This window comes from Salmo salar, chromosome ssa25 (assembly GCF_905237065.1).
Source record: "Salmo salar chromosome ssa25, Ssal_v3.1, whole genome shotgun sequence".
In the NCBI taxonomy this organism is placed as follows: domain Eukaryota; kingdom Metazoa; phylum Chordata; class Actinopteri; order Salmoniformes; family Salmonidae; genus Salmo; species Salmo salar.
In genome coordinates this window covers 42,281,232-42,307,363 of record NC_059466.1, presented here as the reverse complement: position 1 = coordinate 42,307,363, position 26,132 = coordinate 42,281,232, and the positions used below count along the sequence as shown (strand labels likewise).

The following is a 26,132-nucleotide window of genomic DNA, read 5'->3' as shown; positions in this document are numbered from 1 at the left end:
GTGACAAATAAACTTTGATTTGCTTTGATTTGAAAGTCTGTGTTAAGGTTTCTGTAAGAGAATAAAAAAAGGAATGTAGACATTTATAAGTGCATTTCCATAGCTTCCAAAATATTTGTTACAATGGAGGAGGAGTGTCAAGATGGCTGTAAGGTAGCTTCCATACAGCACCCCCCTGTCAGTCATCTAAGGTTTATACACACCATTGGTCTCTACACTGTCACTGTGTGTAGTTGTTAAAATGAGGCACTAGATGGAGCCCTCATATTATAACTCAACAGCTGTGCTAGTGTAATGAAAAGGCTCCACGGACAGTAGGTGCCACACACACACACACACACACACACACACACACACACACACACACACACACACACACACACACACACACACACACACACACACACACACACACACACACACACACACACACACACACATTTACTTGGCATCCTGGTGGTTTTCCAGAGCAGCGAGGTGAGAAGGTAGCCATCCCTGCTAGCCACTATGGTCAGAAGGTAGCCATCCCTGCTAGCCACTATGGTGAGAAGGTAGCCATCCCTGCTAGCCACTATGGTCAGAAGGTAGCCGTCCCTGCTAGCCACTATGGTGAGGGGTAGCCCCAGATGGTTGAGAACACTAAGCATCACTACACCGTCATCAGTGGTGAGAGCAGAGTTGGTCCTGGTGAAGTTCACATACACCTCTGCAGCTACTAGGCTCAGGACGTGGGGCCCATCGCTGAGAGACTTAGGAGCTTGGACAGAATGGGGGTTTCCGGCCCATGAGGTCTTCATTCCAATAGACATGACAGATATGGTTAGATAGGTGGGATCCCATTTTATAAGGACAGAAGATAAGGAGATTGAGGAGCCAGCTACAGTTGGTAAGGTCAGTCACATGACATGGTATGTAGGAAATATTTTCAGACTTGAAAACAGAAAATTCAATCGGTTCTGTGGGAATTAGTGTACATTTGCAAGAATGCGTATGTGTGTGTGTGTGCGCGTGCGTGCGTGCTTGATTGCGCGAGTGCATGCGTGCGTGTGTGTGTACGTGCTTGCATGTGTGTGTGTGTGTGTGTGTGTTTGTGATCTGTTTGTGTTGTCTTGCCAACTACTATGGTCATTGTCATGGCAAACATGGCAATGGCAAACAGACCTGGGACCAGGCTTGCTTACAGTAAGACCTTGTAGGGAGGTGCCATGTTGTCACATGTGAAGTGTTCCAAAAACATGATCACATGGGATCTTATATTGACACATCATGTCAAAATGTGTAGAATAGCAGGATATTAGCTCTAAAACAGCAACATTTTATCTCTGCCCCATGACAAAAAAAAATCCTTGCTTCCCACTGAACACACCCTGATTTTGTTTTTAACATACGGGCCTACTGTAAATCTGTGTATAGGTCTGACTACACAGTATTGTATGCAGGACTACAATACAGGAACAGATAGTAATTAATTAGTAAAAACAAGAACATGTTTCCGCAGAACATGTACTGCCTATGGGTTATCCTCTCTACATTGCTTTCGTACATTACAATGAGTTCAAACAATATCACCAACAAACAATACCACCAACAAACAATATCTGAAGGTAATGCAGTTCATCCATCCTGTAGCTCAGTTGGTAAAGCATAGTGTTTGCAACGCCAGGGTTGTGGGTTCGATTCCCACGGGGGGCCAGCACTGAAAAAAATATATAATATGTATGAAATGTATGCATTCACTACTGTAAGTCGCTCTGGATAAGAGCGTCTGCTTAATGACTAAAATGTAAATGTTTTTATAGAAAAATAAATATCATGACATATTGTGTACGCATTCATTTTTATTGAAGAAGGAATGTCATGACACGTTGTGTATGCACTCGTTTTTATTGAAGAAGGAAGATAGCCTTGTTTTTAAGGCACCTAACAATGTACAACAAATCTGAACCATTTATTTAATCTGAATACAAAAATACACATCTTAGCGACTTCCATATTGTAATAAATAGTTAACCATGCATTGTAACCATAAAAAAAGCACAAAAAATAGTCACTTGGTGGCAGTAGAGGCTGGTGGGAGGATCTATAGGAGGACGGGCACATTGTAATGGCTGGAATGGAATTAAACACATCAAACATATGTAAACCACGTTTTATTATGTTCCTTTTATTCCATTCCAGACACTACAATGACCCGGTCCTCCTATAGCTCCTCCGACCAGACTCCACTGTTTGGTTGTCATAAAAATGACCAACTACTTTACCAAAAGCATCCAGATAGTAACACAAGTGATAAACTGTAACATTATATTCCAAAGAAGAAAACACAGTTACATCATCATGTTGTTTAACCTTAGGCAATAAATATGCACGTTTTGTTTACATAAACTCAGCAAAAAAAGAAATATCCCTTTTTCAGGACCCTGTCGTTCAAAGATAATTCGTAAAAATCCAAATAACTTCACAGATCTTCATTGTAAAGGGTTTAAACACTGTTTCCCATGCTTGTTCAATGAACCATAAACAATTAATGAACATGCAGCTGTGGAATGGTCGTTAAGACACTAACAGCTTACAGACGGTAGGCAATTAAGGTCACAGTTATGTAAACTTAGAACACTAAAGAGGCCTTTCTACTGACTCTGAAAAACACAAAAAGAAAGATGCCCAGGGTCCCTGCTCATCTGCGTGAATGTGCCTTAGGCATGCTGCAAGGAGGCAAGAGTAGTGCAGATGTGGCCAGGTCAATAAATTGCAATGTCCGTACTGTGAGACGCATAAGACAGCGCTACAGGGAGACAGGACGGACAGCTGATCGTCCTTGCAGTGGCAGACCACGTGTAAAAACACCTGCACATGATCGGTACATCCAAACATCAAACCTGCGGGACAGGTACAGGATGGCAACAACAACTGCCCGAGTTACACCAGAAACGCACAATCCCTCCATCAGTGCCCAGACTGTCCGCAATAGGCTGAGAGAGGCTGGACTGAGGGCTTGTAGGCCTGTTGTAAGGCAGGTCCTCACCAGACATCACCGGCAACAACGTCGCCTATGGGCACAAACCCACCATCACTGGACCAGACAGGACTGGCAAAGAGTGCTCTTCACTGACAAGTCGCTGTTTTGTCTCACCAGAAGTGATAGTCGGATTTGAGTTTATCATCGAAGGAATGAGCATTACACCGAACCCTGTACTCTGGAGCGGGATCGATTTGGAGGTGGAGGGTCCGTCAAGGTCCGGGGCGGTGTGTCACAGCATCATCGGACTGAGCTTGTTGTCATTGCAGGCAATCTCAATGCTGCGCGTTACAGGGAAGACATCCTCCTCCCTCATGTGGTAACCTTCCTGCAGGCTCATCCTGACATGAACCTCCAGCATGACAATGCCACCAGCCATACTGCTCATTCTGTGTGTGATTTCCTGCAAGACAGGAATGTCGGTGTTCTGCCATGGCCAGCGAAGAGCTCGGATCTCAATGCCATTGAGCACGTCTGGGACCTGTTTGATCGGAGGGTGAGGGCTAGGGCCATTCTCCCCAGAAATGTCCGGAACTTGCAGGTGCCTTGTTGGAGGCAAATCTGTTGCAGTCCATGAGGAGGAGATGCACTGCAGTACTTAATGCAGCTGGTGGCCACACCAGATACTGACTGTTACTTTTGACCCCCTCCCTCCCCCCCTTTGTTCAGGGACACATTATTCCATTTCTGTTAGTCACATATCTGTGGAACTTGTTCAGTTTATGTCTCAGTTGTGGAATTTTGTTATGTTCATACAAACATTTACATATGTTATGTTTGCTGAAAATAAACGCAGTTGACAGTGAGAGGACGTTTCTTTTTTTTTGCTGAGTTTATATATTTTTATCCTTAGCAAGTAAAACTGTGCCACTGTAAACAATGTAAACAAATGAATCTCACTTCTCTTCCACCATGTTATTAACCATGTTAAAGACTATCGGGTTACCCCATCTTAAGATTCCTCACATAGGGTTTGGTTGGTTTATGAAAACCAGGCAGTTCGCAGCATTATATATACATACCATTGGAAAACGTGGCGATGGATGACGTTGCCCATGGCTGCTGATCTAAGATCAGTTTCACGTTTTCCCCTCCTAATGGTTATGGTTAGGAGTGGGGGAGGTAAGCTGAGCTAAGATCTGTGCCCATGGGAAACTTCTACCTAAATTGGAGAACTTAAGCTCTCTCTCTCTGGGGTCCAACACACTCATACAGAGGCAGACAGACACCCATTCAGACAGACACACAGAGACAGACAGCACACTCATACAGAACCAGGCAGACACCCTTCAGACAGACAGACAGACACACAGAGACAGACAGACACCCTTCAGACAGACACACAGAGATAGACAACACACACATACAGCCTGGGAACTGAAGCCGTGAGTGTGACCTGCCGTGAGGAACCTCAGCTCAGATTAAATCACACAGAGCTTGAAACACAGACACACAGTACATAGCCGCAGGAAGTGGTTTGGGGGTGGGGGTGCTGCGGCGATGCTGAAAAACAATGTTGGGCCGTGTTACAGACGGCTAGATCGGTCCACTAATACGAGTACTAAGGGCCTAGTGCACTACTTTTGTGAAAAAAAAATATACATATATCTATATATATATATTTTTTAATATTTACTTTGGATATTTCACATGGTGCTGCAGCACCCTCAGCACTCCTACTTCCTGCAGCTGTGCAGACATAAATTACCTAGATTGCACTTGAATTCAGACTACTGAAAATGTGGTTTTAATATAAATACAGAACTATGTATTCCAAGGTTAAACCACTGAGAACAACAGCTAGAACTTAAAATTCATCTGTCTATGTCTGTGAAACCAGCCCATACCTAAGCCACTTAAGCATTGTTTCCATTGGCAAATAAAGTCAACCCAGGTTGGGCTGGCCAAGAAATATGAAATTATGTCATGCTAGGTAGCCAATATGTGACTGCAGCTGGCTTCGCTAATGTTGCTAGCTAGCTAGCTAGCAAGATTTTAAAGAATTTAATTCACCCTCACCATGTTGTAACTAACGTTACCCCATACTCCTGACAGTGCCAGCTAGACTCAGAGCCATGTATTTAGCTTGCTGAGATTAGCTGGCTAGCTAACAGGCTTAATTCCTACTTTGCTTGCCATGGCATTGGCTATTAGCTAGCTAGCTAACCAAGCAAACCAGATGATAGGTTTGATATTATGTATCTAGCTAATTGTCAATATGACCTAGCCAGCTTAAATTCCTGCTAGCTCACATTAGCTAGCTAGTTTGTTCAACTCTGATTTGCTAGCTAACGTTAGGTAGCTAGCATTCGAGGGCTGACTGTTCTCATAAAAATGTATTGTGTAGTGCAACATTGAATGAAGGATCCAGCTATGGTGGTAATTTGTGTCATGTCTGACTACTGCAATACTGCTTGTCCATGTGCTAGCTAACAGTAACAAGCCCAGACTAGCTAGCTAACGTTGATAAGCTTGGTGTTTGCATAGTAACGGCGTCACCAGCCCAAATTCTAACCAGTTGTGAAACTTGGCTGCTCAGGCCCGGGTTTCCCTCGACCCAGCTCGAATTTAAGAATTCCATTTGAGCCAGCTCGAATTTGGACCTAACTGGGCCCTAATGTTAAGTGCCAGTGGAAACGGGGCTCTAAAGACAACAAGACACATAAATGATGATGAAGAACTGTAGCTTGGATACTTAGAATTTCAAAAAAGATTGAATGTTCAGAATGTTTCATTCATATCTTAGGTTAGGAACCTAGCTAGTTTGGGGCTATGTTTTGTTTCTTCATAACAATCATACTGGCAATAAAACCCATTTATTTTGTCTAGACTATTTACTAAGGTATGATTTAGATGCTCCTGGCATAATTCTAAATTCTAACTTCTTTCACCAAAATTGGTTAATGTTTTAGGGGATTAAAAGGCCTCGTGTTTTGGGTTTCATGTTTTTTTTTTTAAATTATACTTGATTGTGAGCATAAGCAACAATTATATTCTTCTTGATAATGTGAATTCTCTTGATAGGCCACCAAAAGAGAGGTGGGTGGTAATGCTTTATTTTACAGTCCTTTATATACTTAAAAATTATGGAGTAAAAGATACATGCTACTTTCTGGTGCTTACTCCAAATAAGTGAACACAATTGGTAACTAACTAGTATGGATTAATTTCTTTCTTAATCCCAAATATGCCAAAATGTAATTATCATGCAAACATGGTATAACTTCCTATTTCCATTTGTTAATAGATATTATGGTTCAGGAGGCCTATGAAATTAAGCAAGCCACAATTCTGATATGACCAGTTTTGCTGAGGTAAAAAATTATAAAAAAGAAGGCTTGATGATATAGGATCATTGATAATATAACTTGGCTGATCAATGATAAACATACAGTTGATGCTAAGTATTTAGCTGATGTAAATGAACATACAAGGGTTCTTAGATACATAAAGCACAGAACAACAGTCAGGTCTGCCCGTTCAACAGTCTCACATAGTCAGTAACACGGTCTATTATTTGCTGCAACCTGCTTTGAGAATCATCCTGGAAGCACAGAGGAACAAGACTAAAAACCAGTGAGCTGTTGGAAGAATTTTGAATGAAAAGGAAATTAGTAATAAATGCTATTTCGTTTAAAAGTCGGTCAGTTAACCCTTTGGGTTTTCCCCACAGCGAAACATCACGTCAGAAAGACTACCAAAACCAATATAATATTGCACCTCCGTTAGAATACAACAGCATTAATCAAAAACAGGACAGATTATCCTATTTAACAAAATCAATAATCCACAATTGGTGTTCATGGCGCAAATCAATAGACATGGTCATCAAAACGTGTTAGCTGTTGACACTGTATGTCATGTCAGTAATCTACAAAGGCATTTGACTACAAAAGCTACTAACAGTGTATGCATACACTGCTTTAGATTGTATATATTCAGTGCATATATTGTATATGCATACTTAGCATCGCATATATAGGTATACCCTGTAATGCCACCAACCTAACAAAAGTGTCTATTACCATTACATGTCACACTGAGCAACTAAATCTGCACTTTCTCCTGTTGCAGATGAGCTGCTCAATCTTATACTTAAATCAACATTTAACTCCTATTCCCACTACCATAGTGTTACTCTGTGAAATATTGAGTGTTTAAATGCTAGAGATTGCGATGAATTGTATCTAGTGATATGAGGATGTAACTTTGCAAATAGCAACATGGAAAAGTCCCTGTCAAGCATTCCATAGAAATATGAAATTGTTGGATTACAACTAGGGTTGCAAAATTCCGGGAAATGTAAATAAATTCCATGGTTTTCCCGAAATCCCGGTTGGAGGATTTCCAGACTCAGAAGATAAGAAGCAGGAAATGCGGATCCTCCAACCAAGATTTCTGGGAAACCAGGGAATTTATTGAAAGTTCCCAGAATTCTAGAATCCAATTTATAACACTCTATATGTAACTGATATTCATCCCAAACATGATGATGTTATTTTCACTACTTTCAAAGTTAACATTTATGTCTGGAAGTGTAGTGGACATTGACTTTGGTACTGATTTTCATATCAACAGAAAACAAAGTATAACTCCTAATAGTTAATCTCATAACTTGTCTTAAATTTTGATGTTCTCTTACCAATGAAGCACATTTTTACAATAAAATGAATAAAATATGGCACATGACACAGGTCCTTGACACATAATAATCATGCAAAAACAAAAACATAAATAAAAATAATTAACAAAAAAGGTTGATTCATACCAAAATAATGCTTTCAGTAGTAACAAATGGCATAATAATACTAAAGTCATTTTTTACACAAAAGACCCAAGACACTAATCTTGCAATTCAAAATTGATATCCCAAATCAAGCTAGCATAGCATGCAACATATGTCTCACTGTTTTCAGAGACCTCCCTTCACTAGCTTTAAGTTGTGACATTGCATCTCCTTCTCCCAGGGCACGTCTGTAATCACACCATATTCCCTACATAGTGCACCACTTAAAAGTAGTGCCCTGCATAGGGAAGAGGGTGCTATTTGGGACGACGCCTATCTCCTCTGGTGTAAACAGCAAAAGCAGGATATTGCAGACTGTAGCGTTGCGTCTGTAGCCTTCTACTGCCAGCCTAAGAGTCAGTAAACCAATCACAAAGCTGCACGGTATTATAGTGACTGTGCTGAACTGTACACACTCACAGCACACTGTTAGGGCACACTCATGGAAGTCACCTTGTTGCTACTTGGATTGGGCCTTCTCGACGAGGCCAGATGACCAAACCAACTCTTATAATGAGGATTAGTTGCATACCCGATTGTGCCATGAATGAAAATATGATTAGAGAAATGTGCATTTTTTGGTGAAAAACCATGGCTTCCTTCTTTGAACTGTCAACAACTGTAGATTGCCGTCTTCTATTTTGGCACCAAACACAGCCTCACTAAAACATTCCCGTTCGACAATTTCTCACCAACAGCTTTCTTAAATCCATCAAAGGATCAAATCCATCCATCCACCCCAAGATGTCAGGCGTTCAGCTCTCCCTGCGGAGCTCCCAAACTCTTCCTCTGTGGTGGAAGGGCACTTCCACTCTGGCACCAACTACTTCTGGGTTAGAGGTCAACCATGGCGGTCTTGGCCAGGTCCTTAGTTCCCTGGAGAATTCTCTTCATATGACCCACTTTCGATATCCCCAGATCCTGTGGAGAGCAGATGACATCTTAAGAACTTTGATTCTCCTAATAGTTTATTTATCTAATGGAAATCATTTTATTTTATAGCTTCCTTTTTAAATCACTATGCTATATCTGTTTTATGGTTTTTACATTGTATTGTCTTTTTTTTGGTACTATTTTGTTTTACGTCTTGCTCACCCTGTAATGCAAAACTTATTTTGCTCTCTTACGCCCTGTTTAAGCGGGTAGGGGGGTCATACCAAGGATCATTAGGTATTTCATTTATGATTTTAAGACACGTTGAAGAATCCAACAAATATTTATGTTTTGGGGTCTTAAAAATGTATTGGGGTCTTACTGCTAATAACTCATACAAATGCTTGGAACAACAGATAGTCCCCAAAAAATACCAAAAGGAAATTTGTTCTGAAGTGTCTCTCCCATATCTGAGATATATAAGAAAGATCAGGAAACATTTGTTATGTACATTTTTTTACATGGATTTAACCCCATACAGTGCCTTGCAAAAGTATTCATCCTCCTTGGCGTTTTTCCTATTTTGTTGCATTACTGTAATATAAATAGATATTTATTTGGATTTCGTGTAATGGACATACAGAAAATAGTCCAAATTGGTGAAGTGAAATGAAAAAAATTACTTGATTTAAAAAAATTCAAAAAAATTCTAAGCGGAAAATTGGTGTGTGCATATGTATTCACCCCGTTTGCTATGAAGCCCCTAAATAAGATCCGGTGCAACCAATTACCCTCAGAAGTCACATAATTAGTTAAATAAAGTACACCTGTGTGAAATCTAAGTGTCACATGATCTGTCACATGATCTCAGTACAAATACACCTGTTCTGAAAGGCCCCAGAGTCTGCAACACCACTAAGCAAGGGGCACCACCAAGCAAACGGCACCATGAACACCAAGGAGCTCTCCAAACAGCTCTGGGACAGAGTTGTGGAAAAGTACAGATCAGGGTTGGGTTATAAAAAAATATCAGAAACTTTGAACATCCCACGGAGCACAATTAAATCCATTTTAAAAATGAAAAGAATATGACACCACAACAAACCTGTCAAGAGACGGCCGCCCACTAAAAAAACCTGCCAAGAGAGGGCCGCCCACCAAAACTCACGGACCAGGCAAGGAGGGCATTATCAGAGAGGCAAAAAAGAGACCAACGATATCTATTTGTTTTTTATTTTACCTTAATTTAACTAGGCAAGTCAGTTAAGAACACGGCCTAGGAACACTGAGTTAACTTCCGTGTTCAGGAGTAGAACGACAGATTTTTACCTTGTCAGCTCTGGGATTCGATCTTGCAACCTTTCGGTTACTAGTCCAACGCTCTAACCACTAAATCAAATACATTTTTATTGGTCACGTACACATAGTTAGCAGATGTTAATGCGAGTGTAGCGAAATGCTTGTGTAGCGAAATGCCACCAGGCTACCTGCCGCCCCAGATAACTCTGAAGGAGCTGCAAAGCTCCACAGCGGAGATTGGAGTATCTGTCCATAGGACCACTTTAAGAGGTACACTCTATGGAGCTGGGCTTTACGGAAGAGTGGCAAGAAAAAAGCCATTGCTCAAAGAAAAAAAATAAGCAAACATGTTTGGTGTTTGCCAAAAAGCATGTGGGAGACTGCCCAAATATATGGAAGGTACTCTGGTCAGATGAGACTAAAATGTAGCTTTTTGGCCATCAAGGGAAACGCTATGTCTGGCGCAAACCCAACACCTCTCATCACCCCGAGAATACCATCCCCACAGTGAAGCGTGGTGGTGGCAGCATCATGTTGTGGGGATGTTTTTCATCAGCAGAGACTGGGACACTGGTCAGAATTGAAGGAATGATGGATGGCGCTAAATACAAGGATATTCTTGAGGGAAACCTATTTCAGTCTACCAGCGATTTGAAACTGGGACAAAGGTTCACCTTCCAGCAGGACAATGACCCTAAGCATACTGCTAAATTAACACTTGAGTGGTTTAAGGGGAAACATTTCAATGTCTTGGAAAAAATGTATTGGAAAAAATCCCAGTGGCTAGATGTGCCAAGCTTATAGAGACATAACCCAAGAGACTTGCAGCTGTAATTGCTGCAAAACGTGGCTCTACAAAGTATTGACTTTGAATAGTTTTGCAAGCTCAAGTTCTCTTTTTTTTGTCTTATTTCTTGTTTGTTTCACAATAAATATTCAAAGTGGCAGGTATGTTGTGTAATTCAAAATACAACCCCCCCCAAAAAAATCAATTTTAATTCCAGGTTGTAATGCAACAAAATTGGAAAAATGCCAAGGGGAGTGAATACTTTTGCAAGCCACTGTATTTTTGGCATTAATCAGTCTCCATATACAGTATACTTCCATTCATTTTTCATCTAGACGAGTCTTGTGAGGCCTGTGGGCGTCCTAGAGCAAAACAACCGACATGTACACTACCATTCAAAAGTTTGGGGTCACTTAGAAATGTTCTTGTTTTTGATAGAAAACACTTTTTTTTGGCCATTAAAATAACATCAAATTGATCAGAAATACAGTGTCGACATTGTTAATGTTGTAAATGACTATTGTAGCTGGAAACGGCAGATTTTTTATGGAATATCTACTGAACATCGGCGTACAGAGGCCCATGATCTGCAACCGTCAATCATGGCACGTTGTTAGCTAATCCAAGTTTATCATGCAGAAGTGCGACATAGGCGGATGCGGTGGAATGAGACGCATCCATTTCAAAAACAAATATCTCTACCTTAAAGGTGCATGTACATTTTTGTATTATGCTAATTAGATTTCCGTGGGGTTGAGGACATCGACATTTGGGGGTTTTAAAGGCAGCTTCACCTAAGAGCTTCCAAATAATAAAAAGCAACAGGTCATGTACTGTATAAACAACATCTTCTGGTCAATGACTAAACAGACAGTGTGAACAGACATGTTGTGTTGTGCTGTACCTACCTTCAATTAGCATAGCAAATATTCAAACGTGGAGTACACGACTGAACAGCATGCAGCTGACACTGTTTGTGTTTATGATCCCTTGGTCATTTTCTGTGTGATAGTTTAGTAACACTTTACTTAAAGCCAAACTGCATGCTTTATAACTTGTTTTGGAAGTGTAGAGGCCCTCATTATGTATTCTAATAAGGATTATAATATGTTTATACCACAGCATTGTTGAATACTTCTGATTGGTTAGAAGGGCATTCTAGAATGGACATTAAACCAGATAACGGGACAGTTGGAAAATATATCGGGACACCTTGCATTCAAGATACAATGCAGGCTGTACTTGCTACAAAGTTACAGAAAGCTAAATCAACAACCACCCAAAGTTAATTGTATATGTTGTAAACGAGGAAAAAACTTAGCTAGCTAGCATTGATAGATTTTTGTAGAGACATATTTTTTGGGAGCGTCTGATGACCTAACGTGGTGAGTGATGAACATTAATTTATCTGTTCCCTACTGTTGCAGCCATGACACAGGTGGTGCTATGCTGTCAAATCCTCCCACATTTCTAATTTGACCAGCTGTTTTAACCTGTTGGGGCTAGGGGGCAGTATTTGCAGGGCCGGATAAAAAACGTACCCGATTTAAACTGGTTACTACTCTTGCCCAGAAACGAGAATATGCATAGAATTGGTCGATTTGGATAGAAAACACTCTAAAGTTTCTAAAACTGTTTGAATGGTGTCTGTGAGTATAACAGAACTCATATGGCAGGCCAAAACCTGAGAAGATTCCATACAGGAAGTGCCCTGTCTGACAATTTGTTCTCCTTCTAGGGCATCTCTATAAAAAATACAGCATATCTGCTGTAACGTGACATTTTCTAAGGCTTCCATTGGCTCTCAGATGGCGCCAGAAAGTAGAATGACGTCTCTCCAGTCTCTGGGCGAAAACCAGCAGGAGATTTTGTGAGTGGTCCAGCTGAGAACAGTGACACTGGAGATGCACATTCATGTGAATTCTCCATGTTTTTCTTTCTCTCTTTGAACGAATACAATGTCGCCCGGTTGGAATATTATCGATATTTTACGAGAAAAATCGCATAAAAATTGATTTTAAACAGCGTTTGACATGCTTCGAAGTACGGTAATGGAATATTTTGACATTTTTTTGTCACGAAATGCGCTCGCGCGTCACCCTTCGGATAGTTACCTGAACGCATGAACAAAACGGAGCTACTTCAATATAACTATGTATTATTTCGAACCAAAACAACATTTGTTGTTGAAGTAGAAGTCCTGGGTGTGCATTCTGACGAAGAACAGCAAAGGTAATCCAATTTTTCTTATAGTAAATCAGATTTTGGTGAGGGCCAAACTTGGTGGGTGTCAAATTAGCTAGCCGTGATGGCCGGGCTATCTACTCAGAATATTACAAAATGTGCTTTCGCCGAAAAGCTATTTTAAAATCTGACATAGCGTTTGCATAAAGGAGTTCTGTATCTATAATTCTTAAAATAATTGTTCTGTATTTTGTGAACGTTAATCGTGAGTAATTAAGTAAATTCACCGGAAGTTTGCGGTGGGTATGCTAGTTCTGAACATCACATGCTAATGTAAAAAGCTGTTTTTGATATAAATATGAACTTGATTGAACAAAACATGCATGTATTGTATAACATAATGTCCTAGGAGTGTCATCTGATGAAGATCATCAAAGGTTAGTGCTGCATTTAGCTGTGGTTTTGGTTTTTGTGACATATAGGCTTGCTTTGAAAATGGCTGTGTGATTATTTTTGGCAGGGTACTCTCCTGACATAACCTAATGTTTTGCTTTCGCTGTAAAGCCTTTTTGAAATCGGACAGTGTGGTTAGATTAACGAGAGTCTTGTCTTTAAAATGGTGTAAAATAGTCATATGTTTGAGAAATTTAAGTTATAGCATTTATGAGGTATTTGTATTTCGCGCCACGCGATTCCACTGGCTGTTGACTAGGTGGGATGCTTGCCCAGGGAGGTTAAGCAACTAGTATTTTTTGATTTAGGTTGTCATATTGGCAGGTTTGCTAGCAACAAACTATTTAGTTAGCTTCTAGCCTAGTGTTTGATATGCATTGCGATCTCCTCGTAATGAACAGTGTCGGGTGTCCTGATGAGAAGGCAGACTTTTCTAGCTATGCCAGACAAAATCGGGCATTATCAACTCATTATTATGGATGTGTTCTAATGAATGTCAATAGAAAACAGCTACTTTGATGTTATTCTGGCTGCAGAGGTCATGGCGGTTTTAGCAGTAGCTAGCTGACTAGCTAACAAGCAAGAGATCTGTAAGGGGTGCGTAACTGGTGGCAGGGAAGTCAGGCGCAGGAGAGTAGAACTAGGTAATAGCCGGAGCAGTTTAATTGAAAAAACCAACGGCATAAAGAATAACAAACATGGGTACAAAACCCGTCGCACACCAGTAAACATGTGCACAAGCACTTACATCAAACAATTCCACACAAAGACATGGGGGGAACAGAGGGTTAAATATACAACACTTAATGAGGGAAATGAGAACCAGGTGTGTAGGAAAACAAGACAAAACAAATGGAAAATTAAAAGTGGATTAACGATGGCTAGAAGACCGGTGACGCCGACCGCCGAATGCCGCCCGAACAAGGAGAGGAACCGACTTCGGTGGAAGTCGTGACAAGATCGTTGTAAATATCAACAAAAATGTTTTATTTCTACTGGTAAATGTGTACTTATAGTATTGTTTTCTTTGGCAACTGTGGTGTAAGCAGGATAAACAGTTTAAACAAACGCAACGGAATAAACTTTGATGTTATGACTGTGTAGTATTAGCTAGTTGGCTAGCTAGCTAGCAGCAAGCAAGGGATAAGAACGTTGCGACTGAGCATGGCAACGGAACATAAAGAATGAACGACTGGCTCACGTCCATAAATATTTAACTAATCGAACGATTTAAATATCAACAAAAAAAAGTCTTTATACCAGTAAATGTGTGCTTTCATATTGTTTTCTTTGGCAACTGTGGTATAAGCGGGATAAAAGCCGCCATTCTGTACATTACCTTGGAAAAATTAACTCTGCAATGGTGCGTTGTCCATTATTTCCAAGGTAATGTACAGAACGTATGCAGTTACCCTTACTTCTATGCTGCAAAAATAATGTACAGACTAAAAAAAAACATTATAAGCTCCTCTTACATGCATATGACAAGTCTTATAATTCATTATAAATGCATCATAATGCATTATAACGCATCACAATGCATTGCAACTGTAACTGTTACATAAAGTGTTACCATGTTTCTAAAAAGGATCAATTATAATTATGTAATAGCGTTTAGGATATTTTTTTAACTTCCAATTATGTTTTTTCGACAGATAATGGTGGTTTTGTCATAGAAATGGAGGGGACAGATTTGGAATGAGGGGACACAGACAGAGAAACACTGGCACAGTCCAAGGTATGTTAGGCCTGTCGCTCGTAAGGATGAGTGCAAAACGATTACTGTTTAATGTCAAAAAAGTCATCCCCTCGCTTTGCCATCGTTCACTTCACCTTCTATAGATCCATTAGGATCATTGGTACATGAAACTCTGATAAACAATGTGAAATAGAACAGTCTAAATGACTCCATCATCTGTAAGGAGGTTATGGGGGTAATGAGGTGTGGGATATCCCTGGGAGTGCATCATTAGTCGGAATCCGTTGCAAAACCGTTTACTTCAAACGGAAAACATTTTGGAACAAAAACGAGAGTTTCTATTGGACAAATTCATCTATGTCCTTCCCTGTCTGTTTAATTTTTGATTACTTTTTTAGATTACTGTTGTGTATTGTTAGATATTACTGCACTGTGGGAACTAGGAACACAAGCATTTCGCTATACCCACAATAGCATCTGCTAAATATGTGTATGCGACCAATAAAACGTGATTTTCTTTGACTTAGCATAAACATTAAATGGTTTCAGTAGCAAAATGTTGTGTCACAGACAAGATGTTATGCAATCGGAATCTGACTAATTAATACACCTCTTGTTTCTCCCTGAGGTGTTTTCTCAGTGTGGAGTCAACATTGAACATCTTTCTCCTATAACTCCAAGAAAATGCCACCCATGTTCAGCAGCACTCCAAAGGGCATGTCCACTCACACCCCTGGGGTCAGTATTACTGGGAGTTGTTGTGCTCTGTCCGTGAACAGCGTCTCTATATCACTCTGACCTAAAACAGCTTCTTGTCTCGGTCTGTGGTACCAACCTAACCCCAGCTCCAATCCTCCCTCAGCCAACCTTCCTGAGCAGTCCCATTGCCCTAGCCCCTCCTCCCCTACCCCAGCCCTCCCTCAACCCTACCCCATTTCCCCAGGACTGTCCCGTTCCCAGTTCACACATAGTACCAGTGAAGACTGAGGGGTTAGTGAGTTACAGCCAGTCTCCTGCGGTAGGTAAGCAACACTCTCACACACAGAGGAAGCCAAGCAGAGCAGTGCAGCACAGAGTAGCAAACAGGAAGACAGCTAACGGCCAACAGAACCAGAGAGAAAGAGATGGAGAGAACCCGAGAGAAAGAGAGTTGATCTGGTGATAGATGAAGTAACAGTGTGTGTGTGCACGTGTATGTGTGTATGTTTTAGTGTGTGTGTTACGTTTGTGTGCGTGCGTGTGTGTGTATACCTTCAGGTCCCTCCTCTCCAGATGCAGCAGTTCAGAGCCTCTGATGTCATGGCGTGTGAAGGTATCTCTGTACTCTCCCAGACTGAGCTGCTCCAGCCAGACTCCTACCTCCTCTGTACCCCATCTCTCCACTACACACATAGGCAGTACAGAGAGCAAGAAGGCGCTCGCTCAGTGTCTGAGACCCTCTCTCCCACACACACACACACACACACACACACACACACACACACACACACACACACACACACACACACACACACACACACACACACACACACACACACACACACACACACACACACATCCACACATGTATACACAAACACAATCAGAGAGAGGAAATCCCAATAGAGGGAAGGGAAGACAGGAAGAGGAGGAGAGGTAGAGGAAGAAAGGAAGGGAGAGAGGGAAGAGAGGCGGCAGTGGCTGGCGGAAAAGAGGAGGGGTTAGCATAGATGTTGGAGGTTGGTTGGTCGGAAACGGCTGTGGCCAATGGCCTTCCAGAGAGGCTGAGGGCATGCAGGTTATCCACCAATCAGAACACAGATGTACAGGAAGTAGGAGGGAGAAGGATGGCAGAAGCCTGTGCAACCTGATAGAACGCCCCACCCAATCCCTGCCCTTCCTCACTGTGGGCAGGATTAACACTCCCAACCAATCAGACGGGGTCCTGAAGCAGAAGACCGGCCAACCCCTGGCGTTCTATTTGTATGCATTATATGAGCTCTTATTTCACCCTAAAACAATGACCAAAAGTCATTTCTGAGACGACCTGCATTCTGTATTCTAATCTAGATTGAAGAGTGCAGCTACAGCATACAATAAAAATGGCTGGTTTTCATGTTCAATTGGTAGTAATATTCATAAACATACAGTCAAAAAATAGCTTTTTCATGTTCAATTGGTAGTAATATTCATACACATACAGTCAAAAAATTGCTTTTTCATGTTCAATTGGTAGTAATATTCATAAACATACAGTCAAAAAATAGCTTTTTCATGTTCAATTGGTAGTAATATTCATAAACAAATGTAGTCGATGTTCTGTTGTATCAGTCATCATGAAGGACAAATTTTCTTTCTCTGGGCAACCCCTGGGTTTTTGGCCCTGCATCTAGCCCACTGCCTTTGGCCTTGGTTTGTGACTGCTGTACATGTGTAAACAGGTGGATGAGACCATGAACAGAAGGAAGATGGGTGCTCTTGGATGGATGGGTCAGACTGAGGACCAGGGCAGACGGAAATCACAGAGACAATCCCTGACACCACACTGGGTGGTTATAATGCATTACAACCACAAAATTCAGGCCACATAGATACCTTAAAGATCTTAGCTATAACTTAAAAGTATACAACTCTGTATGTGTGTGTGTGGTGCGTACACTCTTAGAAAAAAGGGTTCCAAAAGGGTTCCTTGGCTGTCCCAATAGGGTAACCCTCTTGATTTCAGATATAATTATTTTGGGTTCCATGTAGAACTCTCTGTGGAAAGGGTTCTACCTGAAATCCAAAAGGGTTCTACCTGGAACCAAAAAGGGCTATTTAAAAAGTGATCCTATGGGGACAGCCGAATAACCCTTCAGGTTCTAGATAGCACCTTTTACTGTATATCTTTAGCCTGTGGAGAGAGACAAAAAAGATGAAGACTTACCTGACTGAGGGTTGGTCTTCTTTGTAGCTTTCTCTTTCTTGAACTTTGGCACGATTCTGAACATGCTGCTACGACTGTTGCGCTTGCCATACTCTAACGAGGGGTCCTGAGAGGGACACAGGTGTAGGATTAGAAGTGTGTGTAATCTCACCTCATCTTCAATAGGTTGCAGTATATGGTATAACCAGGGAATATATACTAGTGTGTAATATCTAAACGCATCTTCAATAGGCTGCGGTGTTTACATTTTATTTATTTAACCTTTATTTAACTAGGCAAGTCAGTTAAGAACAAATTCTTATTTAGAATGACGGCCTACCCCGTCCAAACCCTAACCCGGACGACGCTGGGTCAATTGTGCGCCGCCCTATGAGACTTCCAATCACGGCCGGTTGTGATACAGCCTGGAACCAAACCAGGGTCTGTAGAAACACCTCCAGCACTGAGATGCAGTGCCTTAGACCGCTGCGCCACTCAAGAGCCCTAAATATGGTTTAAACAGGGAATATCTACTAGTATGTGTAATCTCACCTCATCTTCATTAGGCTGCAGTATATGGTATAACCAGGGAATATCTACTAGTTTGCCTAGCTCCATTTCCACACTCTGCAGAGCACTGGATAAAGACTCTTCATCTGAGGGTTCCAGTTGCTGTGGATGGACACACACACACACACACACACACACACACACACACACACACACACACACACACACACACACACGCACCCACGCACCCACGCGTACAGACACATTGACACACACACACACACACACACACACACACACACGTATACACAGGAGTTGGTATGAAGGAGATAAACACATATTCTCTACAGAGAATGTGAGTAAGATGAGGTTGCCCTGAGACGCTGATCTAAGGTCAGTCTTGATTTTCCCTCCTAATGGTTATTGTTAGGATACGGAAAGACTAAACTGATCATAGATGTTGCTTAGCATCCTAGTATGTAACTCACCAGTGATACTCGTCCCACCAGAAGGGATTCAGTCTCATTGTGTAAAGCCTTCACATTACTGGCTACTTCTATAGCAGTGTTCCTGGCCATACTCTGGGTACACAGCAATACAAACAAACCCAATATTAGACAGCTGGAATCACAGACAGTCTTCACATCACACACAATCCTCACATCACACACACTCATACCACTCCTCATATCACTCCTCATATGACTCCTCACATCACTCCTCATATCACTCCTCATATGACTCCTCATATCCCTCCTCATATCAATCCTCATATCACTCCTCGCATCACTACTCACATCACCCCTCATATCACTCCTCACATCATTCCTCACATCACTCCTCACATCACTCCTCACATCACTCCTCATACCACTCCTCACATCACTCCTCACATCACTCCTCATATCACTCCTCACATCACTCCTCATATCACTCCTCACATCACTCCTCATATCACTCCTCATATCACCCCTCATATCACTCCTCATATCACTCCTCATATCAATCCTCATATCACTCCTCGCATCACTACTCACATCACCCCTCATATCACTCCTCACATCACTCCTCATATCACTACTCATATCACTCCTCACATCACTCCTCACATCACTCCTGACATCACTCCTCATATCACTCCTCATATCACTCCTCATATCACTCCTCATATCACTCCTCATATCACTCCTCATATCACTACTCATATCACTCCTCATATCACTCATCATATCACTACTCATATCACTACTCATATCCTCTTGATGATGTCTAACCTCGGCTAACTTGGGGTGTGTCTTGTTGATGGCATGTGATGAGGCGTTGACGGCGTGAGCCAGCTCCTGCTCTAGAAGCCCATTGGTCTTGGCTGCCTCACAGATCCTGTGATTGGACAAGGGGAGAGGTCAGAGGGCACCGTTCTGACTGCTGACTGGACAGAGTGTTTACAGGTATAGTATTCAAGATAACAGTTTAAAATGGAATAAAATGTGGTGTATAGGTTTGTGTGTGTGTGTGTGTGTGTGTGTGTGTGTGTGTGTGTGTGTGTGTGTGTGTGTGTGTGTGTGTGTGTGTGTGTGTCTGTGTGTGTGTGTGTCTGTGTGTGTGTGTGTGTGTGTGTGTGTGTGTGTGTGTGTGTGTGTTTAGATCTTGTGTGTACCTGGTGATGAGATCGTCTGCAGCGCGGGCAACCAGCTGTACGAGGGCCACCTCCTCCTCAGTGGCCAGGTCCACAGACTGCTGGGAGTAAAGGTGTGACCGCAGGGGCAGCTTGTCATACCTCAGCTTGTCCTCCCACGACTTCAGAGTGTTCTCAAACGCCTGCACATGGAGACACAGGGAGGAGACACAAGGAGGGACACAGGGAGACACAGGGAGGAGACACAGGGAGGAGACACAGGGAGGGACACAGGGGGGACACATGGAGGGACACATGGAGGGACACATGGAGACACAGGGAGGGACACATGGAGACACAGGGAGGAGACACAGGGAGGAGACACAAGGAGGGACACAGGGAGACACAGGGAGGAGACACAGGGAGGAGACACAAGGAGGGACACAGGGAGACACAGGGAGGAGACACAGGGAGGAGACACAAGGAGGAGACACAAGGAGGGACACAGGGAGACACAGGGAGGAGACACAGGGAGGGACACAGGGAGACACAGGGAGGAGACACAGGGAGGGACACAGGGAGACACATGGAGGAGACACAGGGAGGGACACAGGGAGACACAGGGAGGAGACACAGGGAGGAGACACAGGGAAGAGACACAGGGAGGGACACATGGAGGGACACAGGGAGGGACACATGCAGGAGACACAGGGTGGGGCACAGGGAGGGACACATGCAGGAGACACAGGGAGGGGCACAGGGAGGGACACATGGAGACACAGGGAGGGACACAGGGAGGAGACACAGGGAGGGACACAGGGAGGGACACATGGAGGAGACACAGGGGGACACATGGAGACACAGCGAGGGACACAGGGAGGGACACATGGAGACACAGGGAGGAGACACAGGGAGGGACACATGGAGACACAGGGAGGAGACACAAGGAGGGACACAGGGAGACACAGGGAGGAGACACAGGGAGGGACACAGGGAGACACAGGGAGGAGACACAGGGAGGAGACACAGGGAGGGACACATGGAGGGACACAGGGAGGGGCACAGGGAGGGACACATGGAGACACAGGGAGGGACACATGCAGGAGACACAGGTAGGGACACAGGGAGGGACACATGGAGACACAGGGAGGGACACAGGGAGGAGACACAGGGAGGGACACAGGGAGGGACACATGGAGACACAGGGAGTGACACAGGGAGGGACACATGGAGACACAGGGAGGGACACAGGGAGGAGACACAGGGAGGGACACAGGGAGAGACACAGGGAGGGACACATGGAGACACAGGGAGGGAAACAGGGAGGAGACACAGGGAGGAGACACAGGGAGGGACACATGGAGGGACACAGGGAGGGACACATGGAGACACAGGGAGGGACACAGGGAGGGACACATGCAGGAGACACAGGGAGGGGCACAGGGAGAGACACAGGGAGGGACACAGGGAGGAGACACAGGGAGGGACACAGGGAGGAGACACAGGGAGGGACACAGGGAGGAGACACAGGGAGGGACACAGGGAGGGACACATGGAGACACAGGGAGGTACACAGGGAGGAGACACAGGGAGGAGACACAGGGAGGGACACATGGAGGAGACACAGGGGGACACATGGAGACACAGGGAGGGACACAGGGAGGAGACACAGGGAGGGACACAGGGAGGGACACATGGAGACACAGGGAGGGAAACAGGGAGGAGACACAGGGAGGAGACACAGGGAGGGACACAGGGAGGGACACAGGGAGGAGACACAGGGGGGGACACATGGAGACACAGGGAGGGACACAGGGAGGAGACACAGGGAGGGACACAGGGAGGGACACAGGGAGGGACACATGGAGACACAGGGAGGGACACAGGGAGGGACACATGGAGACACAGGGAGGGACACAGGGAGGGACACAGGGAGGGACACATGGAGACATAGGGAGGGACACAAGGAGGAGACACAGGGAGGGACACATGGAGACATAGGGAGGGACACAGAGAGGAGACACAGGAAGGAAAGGAGTTAACATCCACAGAGACACAGACCAAGACAGAGAGAGACAGGGACAGAAACAGAGAGAGACAGAAACAGAGAGAGACAGGGACAGACACAGCGACAGAGTCAGAGACAGGGCATACAGTAACAGTTTAAGATAGGATTCAATACATATTGCAGAAGATCAGCGTTATAGCTCGATTTAAATTTAAAGGCAATTTTCCCATGTTTGCGGAGATAGCGTTCACGGTAAACGCTGTACATGTCGGCTCAATCCCCCCCCCCAAAAAAACATAACATTTTAACATGGACCTTCCGCGATACTTCTGCAATAGGGATTAAATCCAGCTCTGATTCCCTCCCCATATCATCTCTATTGACTGTTGGCCCTCTTTCTCACCCTGTCCCTGGTCAACATCTGGGCTCTGTTCTTGTGTTGGATCTTAATGACTCCAGGAGGTTGTACCCAGGCCTCTCCATCCACTTGGATAGGAACACCCTCATCTCCCAGGATAGTGATCTTCACTGAGCGACACTGACAGTGGAGGAAAGAGTCATTGGATGAAAGACTACAGTAGAGTACGGGTAGTGTGTGTGTGTGTGTGTGTGTGTGTGTGTGTGTGTGTGTGTGTGTGTGTGTGTGTGTGTGTGTGTGTGTGTGTGTGTGAGTGTGTGTATTACCTGTGCTATGCGGTGGTGTTGCAGTTTGATGACTCTGGACACAGCCATCTGCATACTGCCAAACACTGCTACCACCTCCAGGATTTTATCATCAAACGACGGGGCACAGAAGATCTAAACACACACACACACACACACACACACACACACACACACACACACACACACACACACACACACACACACACACAACATAACAGTGGCATGGGTTAAAACACAATGAACACAGTTACAGTACATTTCTCTAAAGCAGGGCTGCCCAATCCTGGTGCTGAAGGGCCGAAACCCATTTCTACCTTGCCCTCAACTGGTGTCCCAGGTCTGAATTATTCCCTTATTAGAAGGAGAAGATGAACCAGAAGAGTTTCGACCCCCCAGGACCTAAACAAGCTCTGCTTTAGAGCATGTTGATGATACTTATTGTGTGTGTAGAGGAGAATTATTTGTGCATACATTATCCGTATCCTCATCATCACCATCATAACCATCATAACTATCATCATAATCATCATCACCATCATCATCATAACCATCATCATCATCAACCATCACCATCCTTATCATCACCATCATAACCATCATAACCATCATCATAATCATCATCACCATCATCATAACCATCATCATCACCATCATCACCATCATCATAATCATCATCACCACCACCATCCTTATCATCACCATCATAACCATCATAACCATCATCATAATCATCATCACCATCATCATAACCATCATCATCACCATCATCAACATCATCATAATCATCATCACCATCACCATCCTTATCATCACCATCATAACCATCATAACCATCATCATAATCATCATCACCATCATCATAACCATCATCATCACCATCATCAACATCATCATAATCATCATCACCATCACCATCCTTATCATCACCATCATAACCATCATAACCATCATCATTATAACCATCATCATAACCATCATCACCATCATCATCATCACCATCATCATAATCATCATCACCATCACCATCCTTATCATCACCATCATAACCATCATAACCATCATCATTATAACCATCATCATAACCATCATCACCATCATCATCATCACCATCATCACCATCACCATCCTTATCATCACCATCATAACCATCATCATAATCATCATCACCATCACCATCCTTATCATCACCATCATAACCATCATAACCATCATCATTATAACCATCATCATAACCATCATCACCATCATCATCACCATCATCATAATCATCATCACCATCACCATCCTTATCATCACCATCATAACCATCATAACCATCATCATAATCATCATCACCATCATCATAACCATCATCATCACCATCATCACCATCATCATAATCATCATCACCATCACCATCCTTATCATCACCATCATAACCATCATCAACCATCATCATCATAACCATCATCATCATCATCATCAACCATCACCATCATAACCATCATCATAATCATCATCACCATCACCATCCTTATCATCACCACCATCATCATAACAATCATCATAATCATCATCACCATCACCATCCTTATCATCACCATCATAACCATCATAACCATCATCATTATAACCATCATCATAACCGTCATCATAATCATCATCACCATCACCATCCTTATCATCACCATCATAACCATCATAACCATCATCATTATAACCATCATCATAACCATCATCACCATCATCATCATCACCATCATCGTCATAACCATCATCATAAACATCATCACCATCACCATCCTTATCATCACCATCATAACCATCATAACATCATCATTATAACCATCATCATAACCATCATCATCATCACCATCATCACCATCATCGTCATAACCATCATCACCACCATCATCATAACCATCATAACCAGCCGTCTTCATCGACCTGACCAAGGCTTTCAACTCTGTCAATCACCACAAACTCAATAGCCTTGGTTTCTCAAATGACTGTCTCACCTGGTTCACCAACTACTTCTCATATAGAGTTCTGTGTGTCAAATCGTAGGGCTGTTGTCCAGACCCCTGGCAGTCTCTATAGGGGTGCCACAGGGTTCAATTCTCGGGCCAACTTTTTTCTCTGTATATATCAATGATGTCGCTCTTGCTGCTGGTGATTCTCTGATCAGCCTCTAAGCAGACCACACCATTCTGTATACATCTGTCCCTTCTTTGGACACTGAGTTAACAAACCTCCAAACGAGCTTCAATGCCATACAACACTCCCTCCGTGGCCTCCAACTGCTTTTAAATGCTAGTAAAACTAAATGCATGCTCTTCAACCGATTGCTGGCCGCACCCGCCCGCCCGACTAGCATCACTACTCTGGACGGTTCTGACTTAGAATATGTGGACAACTACAAATACCTAGGTGTCTGGTTAGACTGTAAACTCTCCTTCCAGACTCACATTAAGCATCTCCAATCCAAAATTAAATCTAGAATCGGCTTCCAATTTTGCAATAAAGCCTCCTTCACTCATGCTGCCAAACATACCCTCGTAAAACGGACTATCTTACCGATCCTTGACTTCGGCGATGTCATTTACAAAATAGCCTCCTACACTCTACTCAGCAAACTGGATATAGTCTATCACAGTGTATATGGGGTTTTGTCACCAAAGCCCCATATACTACCCACCACTACGACCTGTATGCTCTCATTGGCTGGCCCTCGCTACATATTCGTCACCAAACCCACTGGCTCCAGGTCATCTACAAGTCTTTGCTAAGTAAAGCCCCGCCTTATCTCAGCTCACTGGTCACCATAGCAACACCCACCCGTAGCACGCGCTCCAGCAGGTATATTTCACTGGTCATCCCCAAAGCCAACACCTTTTTTGGCCACCTTTCCTTCCAGTTCTCTGCTGCCAATGACTGGAACGAATTGCAAAAATCACTGAAGCTGGAGGCTTATATCTCCCTCTCTAACTTTAAGCATCAGCTGCCAGAGCAGCTTACTGATCACTGTACCTGTACACAGCCAATCTGTAAATAGCACACTCAACTACCTCATCCCCATATTGTTATTTATCTTGCTCTTTTGCACACCAGTATCTCTACTTACACATCATCATCTGCACATCTATCACTCCAGTGTTAATGCTAAATTGTAATTACTTCGCCTCTATGGCCTATTTATTGCCTTACCTCCCTACTCTTCTACATTTGCGCACACTGTATATAGATTTTTCTATTGTGTTATTGACTGTACATTTGTTTATGTGTAACTGTTGTTGTTGTTTTTTTCACACTCTGTCGTAGGAAGGAGCAGACCAAAGTGCAGCGTGTTGTCGTTCCACATTTTATTTAC

At 43.1% G+C, this 26,132-nt stretch overlaps 1 protein-coding gene and 1 long non-coding RNA gene across 11 annotated transcripts in view; one reads left to right on the top strand and one right to left on the bottom strand.

Annotated features, from left to right (window-relative positions):
- Window positions 1-3,754: 3,754 nt before the first annotated feature.
- Window positions 3,755-26,132, bottom strand: part of LOC106586831 (diacylglycerol kinase eta) — a 161,362-nt gene continuing 138,984 nt past the window's right edge. For 3 of the 9 annotated variants that reach the window (XM_014174540.2, XM_014174541.2, XM_014174542.2), the window contains 8 exons: window positions 22,802-22,915; window positions 22,521-22,655; window positions 20,152-20,312; window positions 19,769-19,874; window positions 18,983-19,075; window positions 18,537-18,656; window positions 18,006-18,111; window positions 3,755-8,726 (listed from right to left, as the gene is read on the bottom strand). In XM_014174540.2, coding sequence (XP_014030015.1) covers window positions 8,674-8,726; window positions 18,006-18,111; window positions 18,537-18,656; window positions 18,983-19,075; window positions 19,769-19,874; window positions 20,152-20,312; window positions 22,521-22,655; window positions 22,802-22,915 — 888 coding nt within the window. In that variant the 3' untranslated portion in view covers window positions 3,755-8,673. Of the gene's footprint in view, window positions 8,727-15,994; window positions 16,483-18,005; window positions 18,112-18,536; window positions 18,657-18,982; window positions 19,076-19,768; window positions 19,875-20,151; window positions 20,313-22,520; window positions 22,656-22,801; window positions 22,916-26,132 lie in introns of those variants that run through there. The other 6 variants (XM_045707356.1, XM_045707353.1, XM_045707354.1 and 3 more) reach the window with 3 other exon arrangements.
- On the top strand, window positions 15,054-16,054 carry LOC123730491 (uncharacterized). Of its 2 annotated transcripts, none has more exons than XR_006761929.1 (3): window positions 15,054-15,139; window positions 15,741-15,838; window positions 15,963-16,054. It is a non-coding gene; the product is annotated as an uncharacterized lncRNA (long non-coding RNA). The 2 variants fall into 2 exon arrangements; XR_006761930.1 differs by having other exon boundaries at window positions 15,729-15,838.